The sequence below is a fragment of the Calidris pugnax genome, unplaced genomic scaffold (assembly GCF_001431845.1).
Source record: "Calidris pugnax isolate Ruff unplaced genomic scaffold, ASM143184v1 scaffold185, whole genome shotgun sequence".
Taxonomy (NCBI): Eukaryota; Metazoa; Chordata; class Aves; order Charadriiformes; family Scolopacidae; genus Calidris; species Calidris pugnax.
The window spans coordinates 10,279-34,900 of NW_015090903.1; the positions used below are offsets into that span (position 1 = coordinate 10,279).

The 24,622-nt window shown below is 40.1% G+C and overlaps 1 protein-coding gene across 1 annotated transcript in view; it reads right to left on the reverse strand.

Moving 5' to 3' along the window:
- Positions 1-19,653, reverse strand: part of LOC106892080 (protein transport protein Sec24B-like) — a gene marked incomplete at its 3' end in the record, with an annotated part of 29,375 nt that extends 9,722 nt beyond the window's left edge. Inside the window, exons 1-4 of the mRNA XM_014948991.1 lie at positions 19,379-19,653; positions 13,253-13,957; positions 6,809-6,994; positions 607-711 (exon numbers count right to left, since the gene is read on the reverse strand). Of these exons, the coding sequence (XP_014804477.1) occupies positions 607-711; positions 6,809-6,994; positions 13,253-13,957; positions 19,379-19,508 (1,126 nt within the window). The remainder of the gene's footprint in view (positions 1-606; positions 712-6,808; positions 6,995-13,252; positions 13,958-19,378) is intronic.
- Between the last annotated feature and the right edge of the window lie 4,969 nt (positions 19,654-24,622).

The following is a 24,622-nucleotide window of genomic DNA, read 5'->3' on the forward strand; positions in this document are numbered from 1 at the left end:
AAAAAAAAAAAAAAAAGAAAAAGAAAAAAGTAAGCAAACATTTAAAGTTCCTTACAAAGAAAGAAAGTTAAAACTGAACCTATGTGCCTGACTAGAGATATACCACAGAAGGAAAAAAAAACACCAGCAAATACTAGATTTACTGTCTTAAAAGACACACTTATCATCTTTCAAAATTTAGTTCACTACCTTAACTGTAAGAGTTCCCCTATATATAAAATAAGAAACAAGGTAAACACTGTTTAATATAACAATACAAATGACATCTAGTTTCGTAATTATGTCTAAGTTCTAGAGCTACTTATCTTCCATCAAGAGTTTAAAACCTACTGCAAATCAAAGTATTAAAAATACGGGAGTCTTGCAAGTTATGAATGTTATTTTGCTAGATACATAAAACATCTGATATTACTGTGACCAAACACCACTGAAATCCTTTTTGTTTACTGTACTAGAAAAAGCTGGGAAATTTCTAGTTAATGTGATACATGATGAGTTAGAGTGACATTTTGTCTTAAAAGAAAAAAAAAGTTTCAAGGGATGGAAACATGGAACAAAACTTTGAGTAGGAAGAGAACAAGATACTGGTGTAAAGCTAAAGCCAACCTGCTTCCTCATCCTCCTCATCCTCTTCCTCATCATCTGAACTTGATGACAAGGGAGCTGGTGCAGAGCTAGCTTGATTATTAACATATCCACCATACTGCATGCCTGTGAAGTGGAAAGCACAAACATAAGAGTCAGACAGACAGGAAAGATGAGAAACGGAAGTCACAAATCATTGCATTAAATGTGAGAGAAATTAGCCATTCTAGAGAAAATCCCAACATGCAGAAAGTTCAGTCTACAACCCTACCTAGAGAACTATACTTCATATATGACGAAATATACGAGCAGTACATCAGAAGCAGGTTTTAGTGGGCTAGTTTAGCAAAGTATTATTAGCACATGGAAGTTAGCAGACAATTTTACATATATTTGTCTGTGTACGCACATGTATATTAGGAAGTTAAACACACGCACAGACTAGGAAGTATGTTATGTATTTAATATCAGTTTGTCCACTGGAATACTTTCATAAGTTAATATACAGAAATAAACCAGTTCTCAGATAAATTCAAATTGTGTTATGAAAACTTTAAAGTTTTGCTTGGCACACCTGCCCCTTTTAAGACAGGAATAATTGATATTGAAATTCTGAACACTGTCAGAAATTAATGAAATATACTGCTGCTGCAACACGTGAGAGTACAAACATATCTCAGCAACACTGACAGTGAAATTAAAGCTATGTAAACCCATAGTCTTATTTTTAAATTAGTGGTGAAATTCAGGCTCATAGACCCATTTAAGCACCTAAATACATTATCTGCATCTGGTGACAACACAACTGTTACCACTGTCACCTCTAAAGCATAATCTGTAAGGTTTTCTGGTCATATTTTTTTTCGTAGTGGGTTTTTTTGTTTGGTTGGTTTTTTACAATATCTACTCTAAACATATGTCAACAATACACAAAAGCAACACATACATATATCATTTTAAAACAGAATAAAGCATGCAGTAATGACATAATTAATTTCCTACATTGCTCATTACTGATTCAACTTCAGCACCTCCAAGAAAACTTAAGTTTCTCTTGTCCCAGGGCAGGGTTAGCAAGGATATTAAACGTGCTTGTAGTCAGGCAGAGGCATCATAAATAAATGCACTGTTTCTCTCTTAGCAATCCACTGGATTGCTATAGCAAGAAAATAGCCTAATTCTTTAAAACTCTTCAAAATTTTTCAGACTCAGAGTTTGGGATTTTTTTCCTCTGTAGACACACTGTAGCATCACTAGCGTTCATTATTTTAAATAATACTATATATAAAGCACTACAGAAGTGTTGTGTGTTATGCATAATCTGAAATCATGATGGTAATTAATAATCCCTCCATCCACAATTTAAAGCAGCTATATCAATCTTTACTTTAGTTAAACGGCGGGCTAAAAATGCAGTTAGTTTCATGGTTTTTTTGAAAAGGTTTAGCAAATAAACCCAAGAGGACCACTTCAATTTCACTTAAGACAAAACAAGAGAACCAAGGTGAAGAGCATCGATTAAAACAGTGGAAGTAACAAGAAAACAGAGCCAAACCATATCACAACATTCTTGAGAAGCTCAACTTTCATACAGAGATTAGTACAAGGAAGAGACTGACATTTTTTCACTTTATCTAGTGCATCAATACTCCCTACAATTCCAATCAAGTTTATCCACCACACAAGTAGATATAATGATGAAGGCAAAATCAACCCAAGTGCAACTGAGGATGTACAACGCTTGAATTTCTCTATACTGCTAAAACACAGGACTAACTTAATTCATTCATAGTCCTGTCTTTTATGAAGGCTCCTGGATGCACATGATAAGGAGGACACATGAAAAACATTCTTTGTATAAAACCAGCCTAGGAGGCTATGTCTTTTCTCAGGCCTGGGAGAGCTACCAAGGAGCAAGACAAAACGACAGCGTTATTGTGAAGGAGAAAAAACAACTTGAAATAATGAACATGCAAGTAAAAGGGGAAAAAAGTCAGGATGACAAGAAGAGATGGATGGTAACACAGCCAGCCAAAGTAAAAGAAGATGGGTGCAGTGTGAGAGTGCATAGACAGACCTCTAGCAAATACCACGTACACAGATAGGAGAAAAAAAGTAAGTCAATCTACCTGGAAAGTGTACGCCAATGCAAAAATTCCAACCATGGGCAGATGAGAGAAAAAGCCTGAATTAGTCATCCTACTAATGCTACTTTGGAGTCTTCAGAATGTTTTTTGGAAAACAAACTTCTACTGCTATAACTCCCCCTCTTCCAGTCACTGCTCTTATATACAAAGGATGCATGTGTTCAGAGAGCATACAGAAGAAGAAATTAAAAATTATGCTATTGACACAGAAGTCTCGGAATCATCAACTACGTCACTACGAGTCCTCTGGAGACAGGGCTGGTTTGACTCTTACCAACCCTGAGTTTGTGTAGACTTTTTATTTTCATTGACAGCAGTATTACAAATTTCTGCCTTTAGGATACTCCCGCGCCGTGCTAGCACAACTGTCTGGCCACAAAAACAATCTGAGAACTGATCTGGCTGAAAAATAACCTAGTTCAAAAAGTCATTCTCAGGTGGAAAAGCCTCCAATTCCAGTTCACTGCCCAGCAATGCCACCAGTAGGCCAGCACAGGGGAGACAGCAACTTAAGGACAGAAATGGGTGGCTGAAGAAAGCAGTTCCACGTGCCACCATGTGCCTAATCAGGATTTCTGTTGTGACAACTCAGTTCTGCTTGAATTTTTTTACAGAGTTGCTAATAATGTTAAAATCTCCCACTCTCAAAACTGCAAAAAAGCTTATTTTGAAATCATTATTTATTTGGAATGAGATTACTTCATAGGTCTGACTTAAAATGCAACCATGTAATTTAAATTGTCACAAATTTCTTGAACTGGAAATTTCTAAACCCTTCTACCAGTGTACCTGTAATATAATAATAATGCACTCTAAGGCTTTATCCCACTATATTTTACAGACGCCTAGAAATGTAGGTGGGAGGATACAAGATAAACTGTCATAAGAACTCATTTGCCTATAAAATAAACCAACTCCCTAGGTATTTTAAATACAGGCACCCATACCATGAAAGACTTTAAAATATAAAGCATGTATTTTATGTGGCTTAAGTTCATAATGGAGCGCCCACCAAAAATGAAAATGAAATAACCGCATGCAAAAATAAACTATATTCTGAAATTCCTTAACCAGCTCTCTACCCACAGCCCTCATCTTTTCAATGAATTTACTACAGCGTTAAGATCTTAATATTACAAATAGCAATATTACAAAATGAACCCTCCTTTTCTCCATTTTTAAACTCTTCGCTTTAAATTACTTTCATTAAGTCATCAGCTCAGCTCATCAATGTAAAACCTAAGGAGGTCTACAAACAACATCCGGACAGGACACACATTCTCAACGTTCATCTCCAAGATGCCATCCTCAAGTAAATTAGTTTATCCACATTAAATTAGGATGGATATTTATGTAAGATTAAATAGGCTTTAGTACATTCTAAGATTTTGTACTGCTAGAACTTAGCCAAGTAAACAATTAGAATATTTTAATTTTGTATAGGAATGCCCACATAGGAGCTTAAAACAATGAACTCCACTTTAAAAATTAATTCAAGCTGGTTTTCCAGAATGCCTTCATGTAAACAATACTACTCTGAAACAAGAAAAAAAATCAGTCCATTTAATCTTCACATGCGAAACACACTTGGAATTCTAACAACCAAGACAAATAGAACACATCTACTGAATATTTTTTCAGTAGGTTAATTTCTACAAATAGTTATCATGCTTAATTGGTAACAAAAAAGGTATTGCAAAAGCACATCTTGTGTTTCAGACTCAAATGAAACTAAATGAAAAGAGTCTGAAGGCTTCTAATGCTCAGAAAAATATCACTTAAACATAGAAACATATGTGTGTGATGCCATGCATATGGATTTATTATTGATTATATTAACATACGAAACATAGAAACATGTGTGATGCCATGTATATGGATTTATTATTGATTATATTAACATAAATACAACTGGATCAACACAATAAGTTCCTGATAACTTATCTTTATATTCCTGACATACGAATATTGTTAATTTTAAAAGTGTGCTCATTCAGCTACATATTGCATTAACCTTCACTTATATGGAAGTATATGAATTTAGTGAAAAGTTCATCAGTGATTTGTATTTAATGTACCAAGTGTTCACACATTATACAACAATCACTGCAAGAACAGATATGTTGCATATCAAGGCAAGCACAGTTAAACAGCTAAAATCCTTTTCTCATTAGAAAAATGCAATTTCTTTGGAAGATGAAGCAACTGCATCTTCTAGCAAGTGCATCTACCTTCCCAATTCTACCCAGTACCAAAATCAACTATAAAACTGTGCAAGAACCAAGCACAGTTCCAAAAATGGATTTATCATTTTCCTTAAAATGGTACCCTGTACACAGGACCTTATAGCAATGAAGAATTACTTTTTGCCTGTGAGATACACAGACCCGATTCACAGACAAGTTATTTCTTTATAATACGAATATTGTTAATTTTAAAAGTGTGCTCATTCAGCTACATATTGCATTAACCTTCACTTATATGGAAGTATATGAATTTAGTGAAAAGTTCATCAGTGATTTGTATTTAATGTACCAAGTGTTCACACATTATACAACAATCACTGCAAGAACAGATATGTTGCATATCAAGGCAAGCACAGTTAAACAGCTAAAATCCTTTTCTCATTAGAAAAATGCAATTTCTTTGGAAGATGAAGCAACTGCAACTCCTGATAACTTATCTTTATATTCCTGACATAAGAATATTGTTAATTTTAAAAGTGTGCTCATTCAGCTACATATTGCATTAACCTTCACTTATATGGAAGTATATGAATTTAGTGAAAAGTTCATCAGTGATTTGTATTTAATGTACCAAGTGTTCACACATTATACAACAATCACTGCAAGAACAGATATGTTGCATATCAAGGCAAGCACAGTTAAACAGCTAAAATCCTTTTCTCATTAGAAAAATGCAATTTCTTTGGAAGATGAAGCAACTGCATCTTCTAGCAAGTGCATCTACCTTCCCAATTCTACCCAGTACCAAAATCAACTATAAAACTGTGCAAGAACCAAGCACAGTTCCAAAAATGGATTTATCATTTTCCTTAAAATGGTACCCTGTACACAGGACCTTATAGCAATGAAGAATTACTTTTTGCCTGTGAGATACACAGACCCGATTCACAGACAAGTTATTTCTTTATATTCTCCACTCCACCAGAAAAAGGAGGAAACGGAGGAAAAGGGAAACTCTGGACATTAACGTCAGAGGACTTTGATATTTAAGAATAAAAAACATGCTGTGACAGTCACACACCATGCTTTTGAGAACTATTTTGAACACTAGACATATTAGATTGTCCTGGACAAAATTAATGCCTACTTCTACCTCGCACACCAGCTTCTTTTTCCATAAGAATTTAAAAACCTGAAAATATCAAAAGAAAACACAGTACAAAAAAAAATAAATCAGTGTGGTAAATTAGATTTGGAACACTAGATACAGAAATACGTAACAGTCAACAGGCAAATCAAAACATCAGGGCAGAATTAGCATGGCTGAAGAAGGCTCAAGACCCAACTGATTCTTTGTCAAGAGGCTACCAACATCAGAATAGGAAGAAGCTTATCCAAGAGCTCCTGCAGCAGCTTTCCACAGGAGCTTACAACTAGGGAATAAGAATATAATTCTAGCAGTTTGAATTTAATACTCAAACTTGCTCCGTTTCCCAGTGCTAGCGTGAGCAACTTGCTAGCTTACACCTGATTTTTCAATACAGACTGATTACAAAAGCTACTTTTAAGACCTTCTTCCAAGAAGTTAAAATAAGCAAGCAGCTTAAAGAACAAAGTCTAAAGAACAGTAAGGGAACTAAAGGGCTTTTTGAGGAAGAGACATGTAAGACCGCCAACAAGACAAACAAGCCAAAGATGACATATGGCCCAAAGAAATCAAACAGAAGAGCTAAGAGAACTAGAACCAAGGTAGTACAAAGAAAGAACACTAAGGGAGCTTGATGAGATGCAAGAGTTGTACTCTGGTCAGACAAATGAGAAGAGCAGCAATAATCCACATGTGGAACTGGGCAGAAGTTTGTACTTTAACTTCCCATTCCCTTTCAGTACCTTCCTGAAGGGCCGGCTCTGGTGACTGCGTAACAGAGGGTGAAGATCGTGGCTGTGTAGAAAGGCTTGGAGCAGGTGTCCTCACTGAGGAGATGACAGCAGAGGAAGCAGATGTTCCAGCCCCAGGCTTGGTAAATGGAAGGCTCTGGCTCCCAGAGCGCACAGGCTGTGAAGAACCACCACCACCTGAAAGCAGCAGCAGAAAGCAGGAATGCTTCCTTTGTATTTGCACAGACAATTACACAATGCAAGCAATCACATTTGGTTCCACAGTAACAACACAAACAATACAGTACTTGAAAGAGAGATGCCTTCAAACAGGTAGATATGGAAAAGTTGGGGGTTTTTTCAACTTAAATACCTATAATGTTAAAAATCCATTAAAATGAACAAACCACTCTGACAACTAGCAGCAAAAAAAGGAAAGCATGATGCAGTAAGATCAAGATTAAGCAGAAGATAAATTGATGCACTTTTGATCCATCCCCACAACTCCATGCTTTCACAGGCTTCTCTTCCCAGATAAGAGGAACACAGTCCACATGGAATAGCTCCCTCTCAACATTCCTCCCACAGGCAGGAAACCCTAGAGTCAGCTCTGCATCAGACCAGTATCCTGCCTCCCTCACAGGGCTGGCACTTCCCAATTTTGGTCCTCAATGGTGAGACCCATACTCCAGGCAATCTGTTTCAATCAACTCTGAGTATTCTGCTGAACTTCTGATGTGTTTTAAACATCTGGACTAGATATAATCTGCTTAAAGAAGTCAGATTAGCACTTTGAGAGATTTACACAGCCAAGTTGAAATTCCTATCAGATAAGGACAATATAATTTCAATTAAGTTAGCTTTTAAAAGGGTTGCTTTTCGTTTATAAATTGAAAAAATTCCTCGAATTATGATTCTTTCCAAAAAAACCTGACAGCCCAAACTGTTAAAAGTAACAATAGAAAGGAAAGGGTTTGACCAATACTACTCAGTAAACAAACACAGAAATTAAGCAAGAACAAAATTCACTGTTTGTGGCTTTAGTGTACTTATTTAAGTTACAGAATTCACTAGAGGATAGGGTTGCTTTTTGTTTATAAATTGAAAAAATCCCTCGAATTATGATTCTTTCTAAAAAAACCTGACAGCCCAAACTGTTAAAAGTAACAATAGAAAGGAAAGGGTTTGACCAATACTACTCAGTAAACAAACACAGAAATTAAGCAAGAACAAAATTCACTGTTTGTGTTTTTAGTGTACTTATTTAAGTTACAGAATTCACTAGAGGATGCACATACAATATCAACTTTGGTTCCTCTGCACATATAGCAGTGCAGCTCACACAGTCCCTGGCTTTTCTTTAAATAAGGGAGTTGATATCTGAAAGGACCTTATGGGAAAGTTGAGGCTTGCTTTATAGCAGGAAGAAGAGGAGGCAGCTTAAAATGACCCTCTGTTTATTTAATTTAGTGTCAAAATTAACAGCATACATATATTTTCACCACCTTAAGGGAACTTTTATTTACTATGCTTTATATATATTTACTATGCTTTCAAATATACTATGCTTTCAAATATGATGTTGAGCCTACACACGGCTTTTTGGCAAGTGTTACCAAAATTAAAATCCGCATTTCTCCAAAGTACATACACAGAGCATTTTCTGTTGAAATGCACTTGCTATAACCTCTGCTTCTACACATTGTGTCTAGTAGAGTCTCCACAGAAGCATCAGCACCCGTCAGCACAAATGTTCTTGTTACAGTAGTTACACAGCTTCCTCAAACTAGATATGCAAGATGACAAGGGAAGTTCTTTGTGACCTTAGTGTGCTCGCCCAGGTTTTGTAGCAGAGAGAATTGTTTATGGGCTTATGGTATTTTCCACACTTCAAGTCGATACAGCAATCCTGCAGCATCAAGAACTGCTGCAGAGCATGCTAAATGCTATAATGTCAGTGTCACGTGTTCAAAGTCCAAACCAATTTACACCCAGATTAGCTGCAGATGTAATACCTTCCTGCCAAGTACTATTATCTACTCTCAAACGAAAGTCATACAAAATATCCTTCAAAATTATGTGGATCCTTTAGATTTATTGCAAGATAACATTTTTAAACTCTGAGCAAAAAAATAACATAACTATTCCTTTGAACAAAAATCCAACCCGCAAAATTACATGTTAAACCTTATTTGGTGACTCTGGAAAGTTTTCAAAAGCTGTAAGTAACTGGGACCAAAGGTAAAACTTAGAGACAGTTAATCTTTAAAAATACATTGCAAGTAACTATCATCACATGAGACACTGTATGTTACAGTATTAGACTATTAATTTTTTCCCCCCTCTGGCCAGTAAGAAGATTGCACTCTGTCATATAAGTACTGATCAATTTAGGATGGTGTATTTTTGCTCACGACAAAGCCGGACTGAACAGCAGTTTAGAATACAATGAGTACTGGTCTGTGCATAGTTTTTAGTAAAACTACTTGAAAAAAAAAATAGGATGTACTGAAATTCCTAGGTCTGCTCTCTGTGACAATGAGTTGCTACAGCTGCAGTCTTGATTTTCTGCCCCAACCCCAATATAACATGCAATTTCTACTGAGAGATTTACCACCTCCCTGCAGCTTGGTTTTCAACAGCATCCTGTCTCCCTGACTTTCTCTCTCTCAGCTGCAGTCCTTCCCCCTTTGGCCAACCACACCTATATTAGCAGATTTACAGGATTATAGCCTACATTCCTATGGAACTGGGGCAGCAAGGACTTTAGATCCTGATCTGACATAAGGGGAAGTATGTGCATGAGATAAAGAAATTAAAGTGTCTCCTGCTCAAGCAGACTGCCTACAGTCACAGGATGGTAGACAAGATGCAGGAAACAAACCCATACCCTGTACCTGCAGGAGAAGTTTTCTATCTCACTCTCCTCAGAGAGGAGTCCAGTAAAATCTGGGCACTCTGGCTGACAGCCACACTGACAGGAAAGCACCAAGAAAAAACAGAGTGCACAAATTTCAACCCAAATAAGCTGGAAAAACATTAAGGGAAGCTACTGACCTAGAAAGACAAAAAGCCTAAGTAATACAGAGTGTGTTATTTACACAGCCTAACGCCGTTTCTGGACAGGTTTATAGCAGTGCTGTTCTGCTGAAATACAGAATTTAAAACTAGAAAATGGCATTTTTGCCAGATAAAACTAGTTTAAATGAGCAAGCTGAAAAGTCTCCAATTAAGTATTTGTATTCTACTTTATTTATACATCCTAAAGCAAAGTATTCTCACTGGCTGCTACTCATCAAAACAGGTCAAAACAGATGCCTCTTAAAATAAATTTCATCTTTTCTTCTAGTGAAACTTCAGCAAGCTTCACTGAAAATACTTCTGTGATTGCAGACAGTTGCTGCCAAAGTTTTAGAAAAAGATTTTGTTGCAGTTCTGCATCCTCAGTACGTAACATACAACAGCTCATGGGTTTGATCTCAATATATTCAGTTCTGGGGGACTTCCAAGGCCCTACGCAAATTGGTTTACTTAAAAATCCAATTTTAAATCCAAGGCTTAGAACTTTCCTGATTCGAGCAGAGAAAAATTCAGATATCGCCAAACTTCTGAAAAGCTTCCCTCAGCCTAAGTTTCCTGAGTAAGTCCTGTTTGAACACACACATTTTATTAAAAACATGACATTCTTCTGTGTAAACTATGTCTCATTTTCATCACAGAGAGCTCTCAGTGTTCACTGAGCAAACAAAACTGCTGCTGAAAAATACATGAAGACAGTAGTATCCTGCATGACAGTCTTCCTAAGATTGGCTTATTTATAATTTAAGGATTGCAAGGGGTCTTCTTTCACAGCACAGCAGCAACAACAGCAAACTTTCTTATTGGCACTCTAATAGCAGGACAGTGTATCAAAATTTCTTTACATGAACAGTTACAGAGAGCACGCTCAGGAATTTCACTGTATCTTTTTTTTTTTTTAATGGAATCAAATTATTCCATCTGAGAACAGTAAGACTGCACTGGGAAATGTAGAAAGCATAACAGTGTGCAAAAAGTAGCGTGCATCAATTACGCCAGGACCAATTACTTGTCATCTTTTATTAGCCAGGTGTTGTAGCAACTGAATTTTTAATATATTTCAACCAAAGATGTTGAAATCTAGACTAATAAAAAGTTGGATATTACTGGAGGCGGTCTGTTTAGCCCCAGACTTTAAAAATCATTTAAGTCTTTAGAATTTAGTAATACAACACCCAACTCTTCCTTCAGCCTAGCTACTGTTTGCTACCTCTGTTTGCTCTTTCCCAGTTAGTAAACACAGTAAATTTGTATGCTGAGGTTTAACCAGGATTCAGAGGGAAAACAGTTATTCTCTAGTTAAATCAGCTCCACAATCCAGTCCACTGTGCAAGGAAGCACAGGGGGTGCTTATCTCAGCACCTCTACAAGCTTAGAACGAATCTGAGTGTGGTTTAAGTAACTATGCCTACTGTGTCCAGCTCTGGAGTCCTCAACACAGAAAGGACATGGACCTGTTGGAGTGGGTCCAGCAGAGGGCCACGAAGATCATCAGAGGGCTGGAGCACCTCTCCTGTGTAGACAGGCTCAGAGAGTTGAGGTTGTTCAGTTTGGAGAAGAGAAGGCTCCGGGGAGACCTTATAATGGCCTTCTAGTACCTGAAGGGTGCCTACAGGAGAGCTGGAGAGGGACTCTTTTTGAGGGACTATAGTGATAGGACAAGGGGTAATGGTTTTAAGCTGAAAGAGGGGTGATTTAGATTAGATATTGGGAAGAAATTCTTTACTATAAGGGTGGTGAGACACTGGAACAGGTTGCCCAGAGAAGCTGTGGCTGCCCCATCCCTGGAGGGGTTCAAGGCCAGGCTGGATGGGGCTTGGAGCAACCTGGTCTGGTGGGAGGTGTCCCTGCCCAGGACAGGGGGGCTGAAACTCAATGACCTTTAAGGTCTCTTCCAACTCAAACCATTCTATGATTCTATAACTACTGCAAATCTTACTATTCTGGAATGATATTTGCATTCTGTCAAGACCAGCTGTAGATTCTGTGGTCAACGTTATCAAGTTTTTTTGGACGGAGTTTTAAATTCATTTTTATGCTCAGCCTCGAAATGCCATTAACTTCAGAAGCTTTTTACAAATCTTTTTCTTTTTTAAACAATATTTTGTTTCATGTTTTTGACATATTAAAGAAAACTGCGCAGAGCACCTCACAGAGACAGAATTCAAATCTACCAATATTTGAACTACTGAAACTGAGCTGAAGCATGACACTCCACATCCTACTCTTGGGGGGGAAAAAAAGCAATATTAAAACTAAATTCAAACTTGGTATGGATTGGACAAGTTTGATTTAAGCTTAACTGTTTTTCTCAGGCAAAGCTTTACCATCATCAAAACCATGTCCTTTCCTAATTCCTTGGTTTTAGAAAACCTCTGCTACAAGGACTCCTAAAACAATTGCAATGTTAAACAATAATCTGAGCTATCTGGCATAAAAAAAAGGGAACATTCTACAGTTCTCTGTCTCATGAGACAAGGAAAGTCATCAGTCTTGCACAGTCTACAAGTCAAAACTGCACAAAAAGTCAGAAAATTACCAGGAGGGAAAAAAAGCCACAGAATTTTCCTGCACATGTTACTGCTCTCTAAGAGAGCGAGATGTTTCAACGTGGAGGGATCCCCACATCTCTATTTTCTTCCATTCTTCCTACAAGCCCTGCCTACCCTATGAACTTGTACTCGGTTCTGCACGAAGCACAAGCTGCAGCTACTAGCAAGGACTAAAGCATACTTGCCCTCAACTTTCACCTTCCCAATTTCATTTTCTATAGCTAGATCCAAACTGAAAACATCGAGATGTTCCTCACAAAAATCAGCTAAAACCACCCAAATTGCGCTCTCATTCAAATGCTTACCAAAAAATATTAATTAAAAAAAAACAACCCAATTGCCTCCAAACCCACATAAGCTCTACTTCTTCTGAAGAGAAGACTGCATGCATGTTCACTTAGGTAAAATATAAAGAATCAATATAGATCATGACTTAATAAAATTCTCTAGCCAGAAAAAGAAAAAAGTACCTTTGTGATGCAGAATATGTCTATTAATATTCAGAATAGACATACTTCAAAACCGCACAAAAGAATTCCTTTCCAAGGCCACTTAGATGAAAAAAAACCCCACCCAATAAACTAGAACCATCCCCTAAACATTGTCTTTTTCTGTACCTCTTAATAGAAAGACATCAGTGAAATGATTAGCTGCTATTGTGAGGACTTCGTTAACCAAATGGGAAAGGCTTCAAGAATGAATAGGACAGAATTCAAAATTACAATACAGAATCCCACATAATGAACGAGCACAAATCAACCAGACCACATGATTCCCGATGTTTTCCAGACACATCAGGTTCAGTAACCTTCAAATACCACCATACCTGTGTTTATTTGGTTGTTTACTTTAGCAACCGACCCGGCGAGGTTCCTGCCGAAGCCGTCTTGAACAGACGGAGCAGATGAAACAGTTGATAACGTGGAGTTATATCCCACAGGAACGTGCTGTTGAAGGGAATGAGGTACTGATGTACTCTGGCTAGAAAAGGTATTTGTCTCTTTGGACTGTCCAACAGCAGGTAGGCTCTGAGAGGTAAATGCTTGCCCGTACACACTGCCAGCAGCCGCAGGATAGGGAACATGAGGATACATGGCACTAGAAGCCAGAGGCATGGCGTAGTGATCAGAATTAGGGGGAAATCCCTGAGATGCAACTGAAGAGCTGACAGAAGTGCTGTAGTGATTACCAAACGCTGAATATGACTGCTGAGCACTCGTATGCAAGTAGGATGCAGATGATATTGCTCCTTGAATAGGTCCTTCAGCTGACCCCACCGTATGGGGAGGAGTTTTATTGTACAACTGCTGGGATTCCTGTATATTCAACACATTGGTACCCACAGAAGGTGCCATGACATTTTGTGCTGGTGCTGAATAATAAGTAGGGTAATAATTGGCTCTATACTGATTATCCAAATGTGAAGCAGCAGCTTTATTGGGCACTTGGGAATAGTGTCCTGAGGGCACACTATAGTTTGGAGGATGCGAGCCATAGCCAGAAGGGAACGGCATCCGACTTTGCACAGGACCTGAAACAAAGAAAAAATATCACATGTATTAAAGGTGCATCTGACAATAGACTCTATATTTACTCTGACTAACAAACAATTGGTTTCTTCTTGTTTTCCGTCACTATTTTTGAGGTCAATTTCCTTCAGCAGAAAGAGAACAAACCAAGTATAATGCATGCAAAATACAGTATTTTAAGTAATTCACAAACACACAGATAAGCAACAGAAAAATAGATTGCTTCTGTTATCCAAGACTTTATGCCTCACATTTGTACTTTTAATATTTTTTAAAGTTTTTGAGAGGTTGATATCTAAACAAATAGTGAGCAACAATAAGCATCAAACTTCTTTCTAAGGATCTGAATACAAGAGTATGCCTTAAAAAACCTGACTGAGCATGGAACAAAAAAAAGCTGTAGTCAAACCAGTATGACAACTGTATACTTCTTTACAAATCCTCAATAAAGTGACCACGAAAAAGCGCTGCAGGGCAGTTATTTCTGCCTTCTATGTTCTTTTACATTATGCTTTTATGAAAACCGACATTTTTATGAAACTACAGAGTATCTTGCAAGGCACTTCATTCCTGTTTACTGCCTGATACTTACATGAGATATGGGAGATGTTGGTATCAGAGAAACTGACCTCTGCTGTCACTACAACTGGTTCTCCAACATTAGAGGTTAATTACATACTGGTCCAGCATGGGTCAAACAAGTACTTGTTTGCTAGAGACTGAATGTTAACTGTGTCCAAACTATTTTTTTCCAACTGATCTATGGTAAATCTCAAAAGTTCTTTCTCCGAACCCTGCTTTTATTCTCTAGTGAACCACAAATGCACTTCCCTGGATAACTTCCTCTCTTAAAATTACCACACCCTACTGCCTACGTCATGCTGAATGCCTGTGGTGTTATTTCCCAGTCCTCGATCAACAAAAACACAAGCACAGCACTGAGCGACTCACAAATCTAACCAGCGAGTGGTAATAATAAATTGTTTCTTTCCTCCCTGATATTTACAATTATTACAAGTACTATTTCTCATCTCAAAATTTTGAAAAATCACCGTTCTCAAACTAACACCCAGATGTTCCAGGATTAACTTGCAAGGCAATTTTCATAATGAATTTGTTAATGGCATCTTGTAAGCAAGGAACACACTGTCCAAAATTGCTTTCTGATAATACTAAAAATGCCTGTTCATAATTGACAAGCCAACAAGTTGAGTAGAAGTGAAAGGACCTAAAAACATGAACAACAGTAACTTGGACTGCTGGGTCAAAAGACAGGCGTTTTGGGAGAAAGCATAAGGAGCTTAAATAAAACCCCAAACAACCACATCCTGAGCTTTGAGGAGAATATGTAACTACGCTTCTGATTCACTGTTTTCTTGAAAAAGTGGAAGCTGCTTCACAAAGCTGTGTAGTTTATTCTCCTTTAAGGTAAAATTATTTTGAGTTAGCAAGTCATTAACAGCTGCGTGAACTTGGGCAGACTTTTGACCTGCTTTTTTAAAGTCTGAAAGAGCAAATTCAAAAATACATCAATAACTTATGTCTCTCTTATTGCTTTAAGCAGTTATATCACTTCAGATGGCAAGAAAAGATGTCTTCTCTGAAGAGTCTGCGCATTTGTTCTACTAAAATATGCAGAATAAACTAACTGAGCAGGTATAATTTAGAAACTGGGTTAGGAGCACCTGACTTCTAAATAAAAGGTTGCATATCAAATCACCTACTGCAAAGTCTTGCAAGGATCGAGCTGTAGTTTAAAAACACATGCCATAAATAAAGACACATATTATATTTTTGATCTCAAACCCCTGGTCCTTTAAAAGCAATTTCTACAGTAACAGATGAAAGATTGTTCCCATTATATGAAATGAGTTTTTTGTCCATTTGATTATGAAGAATGAGTAGAAAGTAATTTTTGTACTGCAATTAGTAGCTGAAGCTCCTAATGACTGGATAATTGGACAGTTTTCAACACTGGAAATCTGGGTACATCTTCAGTGTCATTTTGAAACCTGGTTAATTGCACAATCTGTCCTCGTGTCTCAGGTACTCTACCATCCTTCCAATAGTAGCTGAAGCTCCTAATGACTAGATAATTGGACAGTTTTCAACACTGGAAATCTGGGTACATCTTCAGTGTCATTTTGAAACCTGGTTAATTGCACAATCTGTCCTCGTGTCTCAGGTACTCTACCATCCTTCCAAAACACCTGACAAATCTCTTTCAGAAAAATTCCATAAGAAGAGTTGAAAACCTCAGCTGCACACAGAAAGTAATACTGCTAAAACAACATCTCTATAATCAAAGCCATGAACCAAAGCAATACAGAGACATTAACAGGTGAACCCCACAAGCCTTATAACTTAACTTTGTAAAGCTTTGCTTGCTAGTGCCACATTTATTTGGATTTTTCCATCCTGACATTCTCTCACCCGAATAATTTAGCCAACTACCATGTACCCTACCTACATGTAGTCTACATATCCTCCGCCACCATCTTCCTATAGCCAAGAAGACCTGTTAGTTTTCTGTAACTTTTAAAAGTTACATCCCTTTACCCACCACAGCTCCCCTGCATATGCCCTTCTAGGATGGATGGGAGGGCAGCGCTACTGTGCCTTGTTAAGCTCTGCATGCCCTTAATTGTCAGCAAACAAGCCAGCAAATCAAGCCACTGCTGAGCTCTCACAACAGCTCTGTCATGGAATTAATGTTTAGCTCCCTCATTCACCCAGCTTCCCATTTTCTCAAAACATTTAGGGATTTTCTGTCTTTCAGACCTCTATCCTCTTTATCAGCAAAAGATCCGAAGTCTGAGGATGGATGGATAACAAGGCTAAATAATGTCATAATTAAAATTAGGGTCCCAAAACGCTAGTAGAGATACCAATGGTGATCTTAGAAACCAGCTGTAGACAACACCAGACAAAAATCTTCTGGAGAAATATTGGGATTCGATGTGATTATTCTCTCAGCGCTACAATTCAATCCATCAAACTGCTAGTACTGAAACGCTTCATCACTACTGGAAAAGCAAATCATCTTTTAGTACTGACTAAACAAGCAACATTATGCTGAAATCAGGAAACAGGTAATTTTTCACTTAGATAGAAAGCCACCCGTAAGACTACTGCAATAAAATTGCCTCGAACTTGCAAGACTTTAGCCAGAAGAATTGTATTTTAAAGCCACAGTTATGAACAACACCCCAAACAAGGGCCTCTTTTTTTCAGCATAGTGTCAAACTGAGAGCACTGCAAAAGAATAAAAAGAAGAAGTTTATTTATTTTTTTTAAAACCCTAAGTTATACTAAAACGAAAGTCTCCAAGAGTCTGAAATGGACTTGGTCATTGGATCAGGCAAAACTTATTAAAAATAAAGCAGAACATCCTTTTTAGTATCACTGTACATGCAATAAGTTGCTTGCTTTCTCAGGAAAACAGCTTCTCTTTTATCAGACCCCAGTAAGTTCAGTTTTACTTGAAAAACCCACATTTTATGAAATTAAAACACAGGGGACTCTGAATATCTGAAAGGATGCACTAGTGTATTATTTCAGCCAATACAGAAATAGCTGCATTCACTTAAGTATCTTACATTTAAACTCTATTGCTTTTGAAATTGAATTTCAAAAGCAATTACAATCTTTGTGAAATTTAGTTTCTATTGGACAGAATGGAAATTTCCAGTACAGTTTTTTTCTGTTTCTATTCCCCTCTACTCCCCCTCCTATTACAATTTTGAAAAGAAAAAAGCCTCAAATCCTGTGTTATAACTTCAGAAGATTAGTACTTTAAGATGACAGATACACTAAATTCTGGAATGCTATTGCTAAATGACACAAAATGACAAATTCAGAGCTCTTGCCAACAAATCATCAAATACACATAACTGTAAAATACCTTAAGGAACACTGAAGCCAAAATTAAGTTGAGTAGTTACCAAGATATACAATAAAAATTCAAGACTATTACAGAACATTGTATAAATGTCTTAGAATTAAAGAAAGCGTTTCGCAGAAAATAAATGGTCTACTACAGGGTTGTAAACATGCTGTATTTAAGAATACGAGCAGCAACATGGAGTTAGTTCATTAAAATAACAAGAAGTAATGATGCCTCTTTAAAATTACTGTTTCATTCACTTAAAAACACAAGAAGAATGTACGATGTCACGTTTCTACTTATTTCTGTGAAACACACCTCCAGGTTATTGATGCTATAGTAGCTGTGTCCTGATAAGGACATGATTTTCATTAAAAGACAGAGAAGTTGGCATGTTCTGAATAATTTTGACAAAACTCAGCATTATAATATGAAAGTTTGGACACATCTGAGGCATTAGAATCTTCCTGAAACCTACCATTAATTACCTTCCTTTTCATTCATTCCAGTGACTTTTGCATTACCTGCAAACTGACTCAAAACCTACTTTAGGGGCATGTAAGTGCTTATTGCCTAACTGCCCCTTTGGACATGAGAAATATTCACGAGTAAAAAATTTTGCAGGTCGTTACCCTGCATACTGATCTGTGCACACCCGTGGACCAAACACCCTGACCACAAAATAAAGGATTTAAGAGTAGGAGCTGCAACTCTACGCAGGCAAGAGGCCCAAATTAGATACCAAAGCATCATTAGGTGCCGACGAAGATCACACAGGCGTTCCGAGAAGTTAACGAGGTGCATTAATAAAGAACCGATTTTGCAGCGCACCAATTTAAAAACGAGGCACGGCACGCTAATTACTTTAATTGATAGCGCAGTTAGTCTCAGCGCCTCTCCAGCTGAAAAACAAGCCAGTGTTTTGCCACTGTGAACTATTTCACCTTTGTTTTCCAGCGACCCCACGTTTCACTGGTCCCATCTTGCTGATTCAGCCCCAAAACCCCCATAAAGTTGCGTGAACACCCACCTACTTACTACTTTTATGTTCATAAACAGCCACGAAGGAAGCGAGGGGCTCTTCACCCACACTACGTGGGTTCTCTGCCCACACTCCGGGCCCGGCCGGCGGAGCCGAGGCCTGGCGGTGCCTTGGCCTCCGGAGCATTCCCGGAACGCCACCGAGCAGCCGCCACAGCCCAGTTGGCCAGGGGGGAAGGAAGCGGAGACCCCCGGAGACCCCCCCCCATCCCTCTCCTTTCCCTCAGCGAGGCCGGGAGAACCCGCACCGCCTTTAAAGTTAAGTCCACACGCCGCGGAGGCGGCCCAGGGTCCCCCCTCGGCCTTTCAGAGAAAGGGCTTCTAACTTAGGCGCCGGCTCCGCCGCGGCCCACCGGGCCCTCCGCCGGCCCCCGCGGCCTCCCGCCACCCCGGGACCACCCTCACCTCCCTCCCCCGGCAACGTAGCTCGCCCCGGGGACCCCGTGGGCAGCCTCTCCCCGCTAGGCCCCGCGCAGGCAGGGTGCCGGTCCCTCACCGTTCTGGTAGCTCGGCGCGCCGCTCTGAGGGGCCGCGGCCTCCCGGAAGGCGCCGGGCCCGCCCGGGTAAACGGCGGCGGCGGCGGCGGCACCGGCGGGCCGCGGCGGTAGCCCGGCGGGTGCGGACATGGCTCCTGGCAGCTCTCCTTCACTTCGGCCCGCTTCCCTTCCTCCTTCTTCTCCGCCCCGACCGCAGAGCGGGCGTTGAGGGTCGCCAACCGGGGCCTGGTGGAGGTGAGGGGGGAGGCCGAGGCCGCGGCCGCCCCACGGGAGCGGGGAGGGCAGGAGCGCGCAGGCGGGCCCTGAGCGCCGCTCCCGCCGCCGCCGCCCACAGCGCCCCCTGGCGGCCCCGCCCTGCTCTGCCCGGCGTGAGGGAGGCCGGGAGCCGCGCCTCACCGGGCCGCCCTTCCCGCCTGGGGTCGGCGGCCACAGCCCGGCTTGGGCCACCGGGAGCCCCGGGGAAGCACTTAACGTGACCCGCTGCCTGAGGGGAGGAGCGGCGCGGGGGGGCCCGCACGCCTTGTGTGCGTTTGTGTGACCCTGCGGGACAGGCCGGTGCAGGGTGAGGTTTCTCCGTCCCTGTCTCCAAGCACAGACGTGTGCGTATAGAATATATACCTTCACCCTCCATCTTTTTGCCTCGTTGAGGCTTTATTGTCTATAGCGACAATGTATGCTAGCTATATCTTAAGAATATATGCACCCTGGAACACGTAGGGGTGGTGTATGTGCTCTGCGTGCGGGGACAAGGCCTCACAAGGTGAGGTGAGGTGAGACCTCCCCTCTGTAATTATTCTATATATACAGGCAGAAAAGACTCGGTGAGGCAGGGTGAGCTGAGGCCAGGCTTTTCTTTCTGTATTAGGAGCACACGCTTGTGTATTCTCTTTTTTTCCTGGTTTGAGCGACGTGAGGACTAGTTTCTCTTCTAACGCTGGGGAAAACTGCACTTTTAGGAGACTCTCGTGTCTAAATTTGTGAAAATATTTACTTCATAGCCAGCTGTGCTCTGTGGGATTCAATCAAGGCCTCGGTGTTTTCGAGCCTTGCTGGGTGCAGGGATGAGGAGGAGTAAGGCCTGGGCGCTTGACCCAGGCTGGCTGACAGGATTATTTCACACCCTAAATGTCACATTAAGTATAAATCATAAAGTTTGCTGCTCTCACTGCCTTGATGGCGGCGGTCCAGAGAACTTCTTGCCCCAGTGCCAGACCCCTGAGCCCTTCCCTTCCTCCCAAAGCCATAGCACTCACAGCATCCAACATTTGCTGTCCATTGCCAGGAGTCTGTGGGATTCAATCAAGGCCTCGGTGTTTTCGAGCCTTGCTGGGTGCAGGGATGAGGAGGAGTAAGGCCTGGGCGCTTGACCCAGGCTGGCTGACAGGATTATTTCACACCCTAAATGTCACATTAAGTATAAATCATAAAGTTTGCTGCTCTCACTGCCTTGATGGCGGCGGTCCAGAGAACTTCTTGCCCCAGTGCCAGACCCCTGAGCCCTTCCCTTCCTCCCAAAGCCATAGCACTCACAGCATCCAACATTTGCTGTCCATTGCCAGGAGTGCACAGCTTCCCCCTGATAGAATTGGCTGAGTATAATTCTTGTCTAGTTTATATTTATATTGTCAGGATCAATATTGGTTCTTCAGTATTATTAATGTTAATTATTTAGTCTTATCCTATTAAATTTATTTATAGGTCAACCCTTGTGTTTTCTTGGTTTTCCCCAATTTCCTTTCCCCGGTGGGGAGGGGTCATTGGGTGACAGAATAATTGTCTAAACAACAATAAGTTGTTGTGGGTTTCTGGAACCATAACATGTCTATATAGAATGTATCTACTATCTACATAGACAGACAGGCCTTGACAAGGGAGAATGAGGCAAGATAAGGCAAGGCTTTACAGTCTTTGTACAGAATAGATACTATATATTTCCTAAACCAAACAGAAAGTGTTGGTGAGCTTCCCCCGTTGGCAAAGGATCTCCATTCAATTTAGCACTTTCCACAGTCAATCAAACGCTAAACCATATTAATTTTGACTGTGTGTCTGTCTCTACCACCTATCTCATTCACTCAGATGCTATTCAAGACTGAATTAATTGCTCAGGTTCTTTTATTATATACAGAAGTTGAAAGCACAATAACATATACTGGTGATTGTATTGTCAAGACTATGTTCACAAAACTAAGTCACCTTTACTTGTTACATGTATTTGACCAATTCCTTCCCTTTTTGTATGCTTTTTTTTCCCTACTGATTACTATGCACGTTTGTCATTAAATACTTTAATACTTTTTTAATTATTTTGCCTGTATGCTAAGCACCTGGTCTGGCTCTGACCGTTATTACCAAGCATACAGGGCATCTTTAAATATTGGAGGAACTGACTGTATTTTAAACTTTCACAGCTTTCACACCCTATCAAACTATGTAGAGGTGTCTTGCACAGGCCCCCATTAGTCCTTTAATAGACTGTAGATCCATATCTGAAAGAAATAATTTCTTCTCCATGTCCTTATAAGGTAGGGCAATAAATAATGGGCTCAAAATGCAACAAAGTTCAGGTGAGCTATTAAGAAAAAAACCATTACCTTAAGATACTAAAGGACTAGGTGACATGGGAATGGTGTGACGTTGCCATAACTGAAGGACTCTTAACAGGGGTTGCACAGACATGTTGAGAGTCAGATTGTCATCCAGCTTTGGTGCAAGTGACCTCTTGAAATCCCTCCCAGGGCTATATTGTTGTGATAGGGTTAAGAAATTCCACTGTTAAAGCTGTTCTTCCTTCTTTGCAAACCATCCTCCATCCCACACCAAATACTTGTGTGAAATGAATTCATGACAGGAAAATAATTCAGAATATGTCTTTTCATTCTCAGTGCCCTTTTAGAAGGTAATGGTTTGCTTGTACTGCAACTATATTTTGTCACATGATGCAACACATGTGAATCTGTGTGTTGACAAAGGTTTTCTCTTTCCAAAGTCTTATTTCTTTTAACTCCTTGCACTGTGAGACCGTAAATACACCCTATATCACAATCTGTGAAAATTGCACATCAATTTATGATCATGCACAAGGGGATATATATCATTGTGCTAAAAGCAAGAAGAGCCATCTGGGAATTTTCCCAATATTTTGAATGCTTTTACAAAACCTTTTACGTGGCTTAATTAATTATTTTCTACAAACAAGAATTACACTGTGGTTAAACCCATTAATTCCTAGGAAATCCAGATGTGTTGGCAGCTAGAACACAAGCCCCTAATGGAAATCCACTGTAAACTCAAATCCATTATTTTTCTTTATCCTCATTTATAATGAATTTGAATGCATTGGCAAGAAATGAGTGTTAGTGTCTGCTGTTTATGCTATCATGCAGCAAATAACACATGAGCTGGCTCACCTAGGCTATTGTTCCTGCTTAGTTTAGTAACAAACTTACGGGACTAATAAATTCTTTGGCCAGGAGGTGAAGCTTAATTACTAGTAGATTTATTTTGACCTTTGCTCTTGTGAGACCCCACCTGGAGCACTGTGTCCAGCTCTGGAGTCCTCAACACAGAAAGGACATGGACCTGTTGGAACAGGTCCAGTGGAGGGCCACAAAGATGATCAGAGGGCTGGAGCACCTTTCCCATGAGGACAGGCTGAGAGAGCTGGGGTTGTTCAGCCTGGAGAAGAGAAGGCTCCGGGGGAGACCTTATAATGGCCTTCCAGTACCCGAAGGGGGCTCCAGGAGAGCTGGGGAGGGACTCTTTGTCACGTAGTGGAGTGATAGGATGAGGGATAATGGTTTTAAATTGGAAGAGGGGAGATTTAAATTAGATACCGGAAAGAAATTCTTTGCTGTGAAGATGGTGAGACACTGGGACAGGTTGCCCAGAGAAGCTGTGGCTGCCCCATCCCTGGAGGGGTTCAAGGCCAGGCTGGATGGGGCTTGGAGCAACCTGGTCTGGTGGGAGGTGTCCCTGCCCAGGGCAGGGGGTTGGAACTTCATGATCTTTAAGGTCCCTTCCAACCTGACTATGATTGTATGATTCTGTGATTCTATGATTCTATGATTCTATGATAAGTTAGTTTCTCATGACACAAAAAAGTAACTCTGTCATTTGGATTTGGAGGAGTAAAACATGAAAGTGTATCTGATAAAAGGGGCATTAAATGTCCAAACCCAGAGAGCAAAAGTTATTTTCGTGATGAGGAACATCTGGGAACAAAATCATTATAGAATCACAGAATGGTTTGGGTTGGAAGGGACCTCAAAGATCATCGAGTTCCAACCCCCCTGCCCTGGGCAGGGACACCTCCCACTAGAGCAGGTTGCTCAAGGCCACATCCAGCCTGGCCTTGAACACTTCCAGGGATGGGGCATCCACAACTTCCCTGGGCAACCTGTTCCAGTGTCTCACCACCCTCATAGTAAAAAATTTCTTCCTGAGATCTAAACTGAGTTAGAAATAATTTTGAGCTTTAACATAACTTAGCCAAGTCTCTTCCACTTTGCCATATACTTCAGAAACAGAAAGCCAAAATTAGGTCCTTTTATAATCACTGTCAAAAAAATATATCTGCAGGTCACCCTAGCTCACTAATACATGTCTAATTGTTCTCCTGCTTCTCTTACAGGAACTGGGCCACTTCAGGGCAAAGTAACAAAGCTTCACTTTTTCACAATCAGAAGTCCCAGACTGTGTTAAAATCATGGTATTTGGGTAAGTTGCCTGTAGTTGCTGTAGTGCGATTGCTTTCTAGAGTGAGAAAGGGAAATCAAGACTCTTGATGTTACTGTAAAGCGTGCTTCTGATTGGGTGACCTCTGCGTCTGACTGAAGGATAAATCCCTGCATCTGCTGGGTGAGATCTGTGCTATACTTCATTTGTAGCTGGCTAATTAGTAGAAGAGGCCCCAGAGTAGTTGTGCTGCACTGCAGATAAAAATCTTTTACAGATCTAAAACCTAGCAGAGAATGAGAAATCAGTTGTGATGCAGCTCAGCTTTCTTACGGATGTACAGGTTTAGTTTCCTTGTAGTTTATTTTCTTATTATCCAGGTAACTCCAGAGGAGTTCTTTGTCTCAGCAATGAGCAGGGCTTCTGTTTGCCTGCCTGAAGCACTTGGTGTGTATTCAGGTTGGGAAAACAAAACTGAACTGTGCTTAATTTTTGTGGGTTGTTTTAACTTTCCCTTTCTTTTTTTTTTTTTTTTTTCCTGGGGTATTTATGCCTGTAATGGAAAA